Genomic DNA, 10,517 nt, shown 5'->3' with positions numbered 1-10,517 from the left:
TTCACACATAAAAGTTGGAGGAGACTCACTGGAAAAAGGGACAGAGATGAATTACAAACAATTTAGCAACAGCTAAATTAAGAAGAAATATTCTGACAATCTCCTCTCTCCAAGGGCAGGTCTAAGACACCACATTGCCTGACTGTAGATAAAAAGATTGCATCAAGCTTAAAGTCCCAGAAAGCATTTAACATCCAAACTAGAAGGACTGTCAGAGAAATATTCTTCTTTCCTGCCTCTCCTCCTTCACATATCGTCAGCAATTAATAGCTAGATTACCAGTCAATGCAGAAAGAATCGTGCCTTGCAGAATATACCATATCTAAGGAGTCTTTCTGCTGTGCCTTTTGCAACCGGACGTGTCAATCTTGTATTGGCCTTTTTAGCCACCAATGCGCTTGCAACAAACGTGGGTAGAGCCCTCCCCAAATCTTCGTTCGTGAAGCCCAGCCATGATGATGACCAGTCATTCCCTCCACACTGCTGCAGCCATAACCAGAACTTAACACAGTAGCAATGCTGTCCCAGGACTTCACGTACATAAACCAAGAATGAACAAACTGACAGGGCCAAAATAAAAAGAGAAATTAACTCATTCGCCAGCGTGAAGTTCTTACCCAAGGGGTGTTGCAGTTGTCCTACCTAAGGAAATTTGAATGCAGACCTTTCACAAATTTCCTGGTGACAAAGTATGGAATACCACATACCACTCTGACATAGGCCAACATCTCCACTCGTCTAGTAGTATCCCAACTGCACACACAGTGGAAGAGCATTGTCCTCCTGCCACCTCCCTGCTGAGCTCTTGCTCTGCCTCAGCCTCACATTGTTTCTTTTTCTTTTTCCTTTTATTACCTAGGGATTTCCATATTAATTCATCCAAATGAGCTCCAGTATAAAATTTAAAAAAGAAACAGGTAACAATGTATGAATGAAATGTCAATACTTCTCAAATCCACATTTCGGGGGAGGGGGAAGACCTAAAAGAATTAGATGCCCCCAATTTAAATATTAATCACACTTTCAAACACCTATGCTTGCAAATATGCTACCTTGCATTATTCTAATTTCTGTATTTGTTCTGTATGTCAGAACAATTATTATTTCTGCTGCATTTTAGCCAAAACACACATCTGCAAAAAAATATTAAGAAAAGATTGTTTAATCTTTTACAGACATACCTTTTCATGCAATAAAAATTAAGAACTTTCCTGTGGTCTGGAATGATATGATCTTTATTCCATTGCAACAGCAGTTGACAAGACTAAGTTCATCACTACCTGGTGACTAGAATTAGTCTAAATCATGGAGAAGGGTCTTTGTTTTAATACTCCTTATTAAATAGAACAAAGAGCACATTGAGGATGCTGGTAGCAAATGAAAGTATTTCTTATGAATTGCAGGCTACTGCACACAAGTCTTACAGTCTTTGTAAAAACCATTTCTTCTCTATCAGTAAATATTTTGAGGACCAAGGACTAAAAATTTGTCTATGTCATCATTGCCAGTTGTATACACAATGTTCAAAACCCACGAATACAAGATAGTCTGCTCATACCAGTGCCAAAGCAGAATCACTCAAGCCTGAATTGAGCCAGAAACACCCATACCTGACTTCTTTGTAAGTGCCTCTCACTAAATATGGCTTACATATCTTAGTAGAAAGCACTACAAAATTCCTTACTTGGGTTTTTAAAAATAAATAAATAAAATTCAACACAAGAGTTATACTTTCCTAATTTCAAAATCAGGAAAGATTCAAAGGTCTTTTGCTTTAAAGTAAAGTCCTCCCCAACCCGAGTGCTCTGTACAGCTCTGGGGCCTCGACACAAGGAAGATGTTGACCTGTTGGAATGAGGCCAGAGCAAGGCCACTAAGATGATCAGAGGGCTGGAGCACCTCTCCTATGAAGACAGGCTGAGGGCTGGAGTTGTTCAGCCTGGAGAAGAGAAGGCTCTGGGAAGACCTTATAGTACCACCCAGTACCTGAAGGGAGCCCACAAGGGAGCCAGAGAGGGACTTTGTACCCATGTACCTTGGCAGGGGGGTTAGAGTAGGTGATCTTTACAGTTCCTTTCACCCAAACCATTGTATGATTCTATGAGAAAGACATGGATATCTTTTTCCCCTGGATTTAGGTCTGGTTGCCCCTTCTTGGAGGCAGCACTACACTTAGAAGGCAGTTTTGTAAGCCAACCTTTCTATAAAAGGAGACTGTATCTAGACAAGGCTCTCAGGCATGTGGTGTGATCCTTGGGGTGTCCTGCAGGAGTTGGACTCGGTGATTCTGATGGATCTCTTCCAACTCAGCATATTCTATAATTCTATGAAGTACCATGCACAATATTCCATTTTGCTGTAAGTCTCCACTGATTTGGAATGCTGAAATGGGGAAGCAGCTGCATGCTGGTCAGTAAGCTTAGCATTTATTAGAGCTTTACAGAATGAAAAGAAATGCTTTAACTTTGAAATATTAACTTTTATTTAAAATTGTCATTTTTCTGGCTTCTCTTGGGGAAAGCAGCCTCTTTTAAATTCCTGCTTTAAAATGGTTAAATAGCAATGTGAATACAGATGAGGGCAGTTAAATAAGGAGTTTGTGTTGTTCTTTGAAAAAACTTAGTTTACAGAATGTTTAGTAGAATATAACAAATCCAGTACCCCTGTAGTGCACTTTTGTACATTTCTTGCCAATTATACCTTCTTTCTGTGGTTTTGATTGCACAAAGTCATCAACAAGGACTAAAACCTGTTCTTGTGAAGTTCCAACCTGCCTAAGTTATGTTATAGCAAACACTTTGCACATAATCTGTACACTTATGTATCAACTACATCTTAATCCTCCAAAGAAACTCTACAATGATAAGATCAATTTATTCAACTGTATGTACAGTAAATTTGCATATTAATAAATAAATCAATATTAAAGTTAAGGTCTCTTCCCCCATATAAAAGTGACTACAGTCTGACCAGACAATCTTTGTTTTTTTTTCTTCTTCTTCCAAGCACACCTGTGTGACTGAGGCTGTCAGCTTCCACTCAGTTTATTACAGTAACTGCAGGAGCTGAAAACCAACAGACCAGTGCTCAAATTTAAATTCCATATAGGTGGATGGGAGGGAGGTACTAAAAAGTGCATCAAGACCCAACATTTTGTAGAGTAAAAAAAAATGAACTTCATAATGTGATCCTGGGGAAGAGAATCCAGCCCAAAAGAAGACATGCTGCAGCAAACATTATAATTGACACACGTTTCTGTCTTGATGGTAAGCTGCACCATGTCAATCTTGTCCTGTCATGTTTCAAGAATTCCAACTCAATAGATGCCATCTCCACCTCTACCAACTTATGAACACCACATTCAGTGCAAAGTGACAGTTCTTAAAATAACTGTTTGCCTTGGCTCCATAACATTCATCCTGACTGTGAAGAAAAGGCTCATTTTCTTTAAGTGTTTATTCCTATATACAGAAGAGCCCATATTTGCACCTCTCCATGTCTGGTAGTGAATTTTTTTTCTATCTACATTCATTAGAAATCAGAAAGATAAGTGGCAATATTTCATATTTACTGGAAGTTTTCCTTTTAACCCAAAAAACTAGCTGTCCATCTTGATTTATACTTAAAGTAGCTGCACTTCATCCTTTCTCTCCAGCCCACTTTCAATAGGGTGTAAGTCATGGGAACCTGTGGGACTGGAACACAGTTCAAGTCTGATTGCTGGAGCTGGAAGAGTGATGAGTCACATTTGAATTCAGATGTCTGTTGGCAGCACAGTGCGTGTGGACCACACTCCCATTTGGGTATCTTACAAATACAGGCTCACAGAAGGGATTTTGGCACACCTGACAGACTTTTTTCTCTGAAAGAAGAATGGGGGTTCCTCTTTGTTTAACCTAAAGAGAGAGAAAACAATTCCAAATATGAATCTAGCAAGAAAGGAAGGAAAATGATGAAGCATATCATTTCAACTGTACCAAATGGACAAAACAAAAACAATTTTAAGTATCTGCTGGGAGCTTTAAGCAACACTGCCCTAGCTAGGAAAAGAAGAAAGCTTCACAACTGAATTTACCATTAATGAAATCTACTAACAAGCTTCAACTAATATTGAGTTCTGGATAAATTTTTTTACAAATTTTGACAGGTCTCCCTCCTAGCAAAAGAAATGATAACTCACACTTGTTAAAGTTTCTGCAATAACTTTGCTAATTTGTAGATTCACTTTCATTCAGCCCAGAAGCTCACCAAGGTTGTTCCTATTTCAAGTCCCACATCTTCCCTTTTGTTTTACAGGGAGAGCATAAAATTAGTTCTGAATCTAGCAGTCATAGCAAAAAACCCTAATAAATGCAGCAAATAAAAGCGCCAAGGACACGAAGACAACTTCTGTCCTAATTCTTCAAATTTCTTCTGATTATTATATATCAAAGGACTCAACTGTAACGCTTCAAAGTGCTTCCATTTAAAAAAACCCAGCAACCTACCTTCTCATGCTTGTAAATTAAGTTTTCAGCTTGTGCTAAGCCAAGTGCAACCTGAGTCATTCTTTTTGTGTGGATGCTTCGTCTCACTGCTCCGGTCAGGAATGGGGAGAGGAGCTGCACTGACCAGCTGTCAGGCACCACCTGCAAAACTAGACCCGCATCAAATTCAGCAGCGTGGTTATTCAAGAGATCCACAGCAGCCATGACTAGTGCACAGTCCGAAGTGCCTGGACTTAAATACACTGACAGCAGCATATGGAAAAGCCTCCGTCTGTACTGCATGTCTCTGTTCTCAGAGTTCCATATACAGTATTCTTCAGCAGCATGGAAGTCCTTTAACTCGTGGACAAGGATATGCAAAGCCTTCTCATGTTCTTCTAGTTTCCCATATAAAATCGCACTTTCCATATGAAGGTCTGTGCCCTGGATTTTGTCTGTTAAGTGAGAAATAAGGCAATATTTGCTCAGTGGAATAGACAACTGCTCCCTCTCCCAGAGTCAATGCAAACAAGCCCCCAGAACCCAACTCCTGCTATTTTGCAGGGGTGCTGGCAACTATAGAGAGGACAGATCACAGAATCAACCAGGGTGGAAAAACCTCTGAGATCATCGAGTCCAACCCATGACCCAACACCACCCTGTTAACTAGATGGTCGTAAGCACAGGAGTGCCTAGATGTATGGAAACACATCTCCAAGAAAAGAACACCACAAAATCTGGGACAAAAAAATTACTAAATAACAGGTGATAAGCCACTGTCCCTGGCATCTTTTTAATTCTAGCAGATCAGTCTTGCACATTTCTGCACACACTGCTACCATGTATAATAAACCATGAGATGAAGCTGCAATATTAAGCTCTGCTTCTCCCAATACTACAAGAAGTTACAAAATAAAGTCCATAAAACCCACTAAAGATCAAATAGCACTTTCCTTTAAGAAAAGGACACTACAAACACTTAATCCAGTCTGACAGTTTAAAGTTTAAGTGTCAGCAATAGGCAGGTGGAGTGACAAGTTCATCTGGTATTTCAAGATAAAGTAGAAAATCCTCTACTTATTGTAAAGGTGATAAAGATTTGGCATAGGCCTATATAAAATGTATGGAAATACAATGTTTTTCTCAACATAATATTCTGGTTATCAAGGAGGAACACACTACCTTGCATTGATGTCACTTCCAAGTAACATTAAGAGTTGAAATACAGGATTTCTTACTTGAAAAAAAAAATCTTGTAAGTCTTGCCCTTAAAAATTTATTTAAAAACTAAAAGATAAAAAAGAGCAAGAGTTTCAACGACTGTGTTATACTTGTACATTATCTGTCATATAACATTTTGCTGTCTGGAAAGGCAAGGGAACATTAAACACTGGTAAATTATTTTAGTTGCTACTCAGTTATTTTTATTTCTACACCCACTGGATTTTTTTCCACTGAATTTCAAAAAAAAAATCATTTAACGTCGTTCAGTGCAATAACAAGTCACTTCCCTTCATTCAATATTCCATCCTTCCTTTCATCCTTCAGCCATCATCCTCCATACCAGAGAGGCTTTAAACGCATGACTTCTTAATTGCAGTGTGTTTTGGAAACCAGTGGATGAAACATTAAAAATTAACCATTATAAGCATTGACCAAGGAAAAGATTTAGCTCAACTGTTGCTTGCCTTACACCAACAGTAAGATGTATGTTTCACTTTTCACTCAAAAAGATGCTCATGCTTTTGTTTAACACGAACCCCAGTTTTTCGGGTGAGAGTTTCAAGGTTACGGACAACAAACAATTCCTTGATAATCAAATTCCTCCAGGTTTTACTTCCATTCACTGAAAAACAGACTGCTTAAAAATGAACTTGTAAATAAATAAACTGTCATTTGCAAAAGGTTGTCAGAAGTTACATGCTCATCATTAAGAAAACCACTATTACAACAATTGTATGAAGATATTTTTTCTAGTCAGTTATGGTATTCGGTCTTTGGTGCAGTGCCAAGCATATGATCGTACCTCCTGGGCTATTGGAAATCATGGACAACACTATATGGTGATATGACTTCTAAATTAACTTGTGTCTGTTAGAAATACAGCCCACCAAGCACACACACCTAGAAACCTCAGATCTCTCAGTTTTATATCCTTGCAAGGACTTTTGTTTCCTGCTGGAAATGACATACAGCATTCCTAACAGACAACATGCAACTTACCCAAAATAAAGCGAATTCTATAAAGATCAGATTTCTGAAGTAAACTTCGTAATTTAAACAGCAGTTCAGTTGTTTCTGTACAATTATCTGTGGTCTCAGATTTTAGCTGAGTTATTGCCTCCAAGTACAAGACAGCTAGATGAGTATGGTACTTCTCTTTCTACAGATGAAAAGAACAATGTTAGCTCGGTTTGTAAAGACAACTTCCTCTCTCCCCCAGTAATAGTGATGAATATTTATTTAATTATATAAAAATGTATTTTAACTTACTTCATTTGAATTAATCACAAAGTCTTTTGTCCATTCAGATAGACAACTGAATTCAGACCAGCTTCACAACATACACTATACCTCTAAGCATGGGATTCCTCATATTCGGGTATGTTCTTTGATCTTTTCTATTTCTGCAATAAAATCTGACAGACAGAGCTACCCGAGGTAGACGAGCACTCTGTAGGCACAGTATTTTTTCTGTTATCCACTACCTAATATTCATCAAAACAAGTTGATGATTTGACTGTTTGAAATACTCTCAATCATTCGATCTGAATAATTTACAAGAACCTAGTAATTTCTAAAGACCAAACTGATCTATAAGCCAGACTTTACTAGCAGGTAGATTTCATCGCAAATTATTTTTGTTACAAATAGTCTACAAGGCATCATGTATAACTCAAAAAGTTCGTTTGAAAATATCCATGATATCAGAGACCAATACCTTCATCACTCATGGTGTAACACACCTTGACATATTTGCAATAGAGATAAAGGGAAACTATTGATTCAACACATGTATTTGAAGAATGTGTATTAGTGAACTGATCATCATTTCTGCCAAGTTCTTCCACTGTTCATTTCCTTGCTTTATTTGCAGGTTAAAGTAATTTCTCCTGTGCTTAAAATGTCTCATATCCAAATACAACAACGTTTGGCTGCTTTTGTATTGTGCTAAAAAACCCAAAGGTAGAATACATTGTCACGTAGGACTTGTAGAATGCATCTTTTGGACATTCAATATTTAGAGTGGTTTGGAATTCTACAGTGAGGGGTGCATGGTTTAACTTGATCATTAATTGCTCAAATCTCTCCAGACAGACAGAATCAAACACTCCTACTAGCAAAACATTGAATTAGCAACTTTAATATACTGCTGCCACAGTGCACTAGGATTAGCAGTTGCTCAATCATTTTTTTATGATCTTACCAGGAGGTTTGAGCCTCAATGAAACAGAAAAGGATGCAATAATCAGATGCAAAAAAAACCCCCCGGGACTCTGAGGGGAGGTAACTGTCTTGTCATCAGAAGAGTTGAAAAGTTCAAAATAATGCAGTTATCCACTCCTCACTGTTTACTTTAATCTTAAAACCATTCCTACCCTACTCTGAGTACATCTTAAAGACTTCATATTATGCCTATTTCTTCTAGCCTTTGCCTTTTTTCAGGCTTGCTGATCATAACTTGCATTCTAAATCCTATTACTACCTTTTACCATTCTCACAGGACTCACCTCTATCTTTCTTTCCAGTACAAGATGCTCTAGATATTTGACACGTGCTTTAGGATATTTGTTAAGGCAAGTGATGATATCATCTGGATTAATGTTTTTCTCCTGTTCTTCCAAAGGCCTTTTAGTGAAAATCTGTACGCCGACCTAGAAAGAGTTAATTGCATTTAGGAACTCAGTGGCAACCATTTTAATAAATAAGTATTTAAAATGAAAAGGTAATAGAAGTGTTGGATTAGTTAGTGCATTATTCAGGAAGATAAACAACAAAAAACTGTGCTCAATACCACAGAATTACACTACTCTGTGCTTACTGTGATCTCACTCACTCCTATCTCCACTGCCTCAATCTGTAATCTATACATCGTCCAGCCTAAAAATCTTGGCTTGGGCACAACTTCCACCAGCCACAAAGAGTATTGAACAGATTTGCACAACTGCAGAACAAGAGATTTCAGCCTTTGCAGCAAGAAAGTTTAATTTAAAACCAGAATGTTTTAATCCTTTTCACATGTGATGACACAGAGCAAGAGATTTCTTGCTTTGTTTTGGTAATGACCAAAACAAAAGTTTAGAAATCTGCCATGGCACAAAATTAAATTAATACAGATCAGGAAGTGACAAGTTCCAACAGCACAGACACTTTAATACAGGATCAAAACATCTCACTTAACAGCACACCACAATGATGTTACAATTTTTATTTTTTTTTTAAATTTTGGTGGATTAAGTTGATTCTGCTATCAATGACGTATATTTAAATGGAGTATATTTAAAAAAGAAGTAGCAGCAAGAATTAATCTGTTAGGTGACTGATTTACTTATTTTAAGATTTGAAAATTATCTTACTCAGTATGAAGAAAACAGAAGACATGCTGCATTTTTCACTGTACAGAATGCCCTAAACTTTGTTTTCAGAATTAAAAGAGGCAGTTATCACTAGCACTTGTCAAGAGAGGGACTCAGAAGAACTTAGAACATGGAAGTTTTCTTCAGCTGATCACTATTTAACTGGCATTAAATATTCTGCATAAAGGTCGATTAACTAGCAGGAAGGACCAACACCAAGGAAAACCCAAACACCACTGCAGAGAAACACTGGTGTTCTGTGAAAAGTATGTCAATCACAAACCTCTTCATTTTTTTGTAAAATCCATGCAGAGTACTTCCACACAAGGTCTTGGTCTGAGCAGAATGTCAAGAAGTCTACTATATATTCATAGAGATCTGAACGTGTAGAATCTTCAATGTCTCCATCAACTATTTTCACCCATAACTGCAACAAAAACATACACATATTAAAGTGCTTAAAACATGTAACTCTTCCACCTCAAAATTTATGCAAGTTACTACAAGATTTGTGGAATTAGAAAGAGTTGCCAGGAACACCAATTGCAAGGAACTTCAGTGGTCACTAAACTTTGGCTGTCACAGTCTTCTCTTGCACCTGCCACATTCACCCAATTCAGACCCCATATTGTGTGTGTTCTCATTCTGAGAGTGACTGAAGGAGGTACACTAATCACAAAAAGTTTCTATCAGAAGTCCTTCTCTCCAATGCACAGTATACTTTTCATGTGTTCTGCATGTGTGCAAGATTAAAAGCCAAGTATACAAGCACCTTAGAAGAAAACCTGACTTTTTGCTCTTCTTTCATTGTTACTGAAGAACTTCAAGTACCATATGATATTGGTTTTACATACATCATAATCAGAATTAAAAAGGGGCCATATCTAGAAGACCAGCTTAGCAATAAACCTTGTTTCTTGAAACATCAAGAAAAATATTTTGCACATGACAAAGTACAAATTGCCTTTGTTGTCCTTACTGGTTTTCTGCTCAGGCAATTAGTATTTACACAACTGACCTGAATGCATCTGATAGGGTTACTATGATTAATGTGCTCAAAAGCCACACAATAAGGCAAACTATTTAAGGTACTGGATGTGGTCTGAAACATACATGCTATGTATTCATCAAGAATTTACTAATTTCTCTAGATGAAGTTATGCAGACAGGAAAAACAAAATTACTGTGTGACATCAGATGGAGGGTCCCCAGAGGTATTAATAACCCAGCTGAAACTTAAGATCTTGCAGAATGCATTCACTTTCCATCATCAGATAAGGAAACAGACTCTCAGTTGCTGTCCATGTCTGCCATAAAGATTATAATACTGTTTTGCTGTGTGTACACAGATCAATCAGCACAGGGTATACTTCTGAAGTCCCATAAATATCTTTTAAAGTGATCACTTGATTATTTTAGCACTTCTGTCTATCTTTTACGAATACAAACATTTGTTCTGGTGTGCAGAGTTTTG

General features: G+C 37.6%; 1 protein-coding gene across 1 annotated transcript in view; it reads right to left on the bottom strand.

Annotated features, from left to right (window-relative positions):
• Window positions 1-813: 813 nt before the first annotated feature.
• Window positions 814-10,517, bottom strand: part of TGFBRAP1 (transforming growth factor beta receptor associated protein 1) — a 32,650-nt gene continuing 22,946 nt past the window's right edge. Inside the window, exons 7-11 of the mRNA XM_032679751.1 lie at window positions 9,327-9,470; window positions 8,198-8,341; window positions 6,690-6,849; window positions 4,488-4,921; window positions 814-3,896 (exon numbers count right to left, since the gene is read on the bottom strand). Of these exons, the coding sequence (XP_032535642.1) occupies window positions 3,708-3,896; window positions 4,488-4,921; window positions 6,690-6,849; window positions 8,198-8,341; window positions 9,327-9,470 (1,071 nt within the window). The 3' untranslated portion in view covers window positions 814-3,707. The remainder of the gene's footprint in view (window positions 3,897-4,487; window positions 4,922-6,689; window positions 6,850-8,197; window positions 8,342-9,326; window positions 9,471-10,517) is intronic.

The sequence above is a fragment of the Chiroxiphia lanceolata genome, chromosome 2 (genome assembly GCF_009829145.1).
Source record: "Chiroxiphia lanceolata isolate bChiLan1 chromosome 2, bChiLan1.pri, whole genome shotgun sequence".
Taxonomy (NCBI): Eukaryota; Metazoa; Chordata; class Aves; order Passeriformes; family Pipridae; genus Chiroxiphia; species Chiroxiphia lanceolata.
Note: the sequence above shows the minus strand (reverse complement) of the source record. Positions and strands in the feature narration are given on the sequence as shown.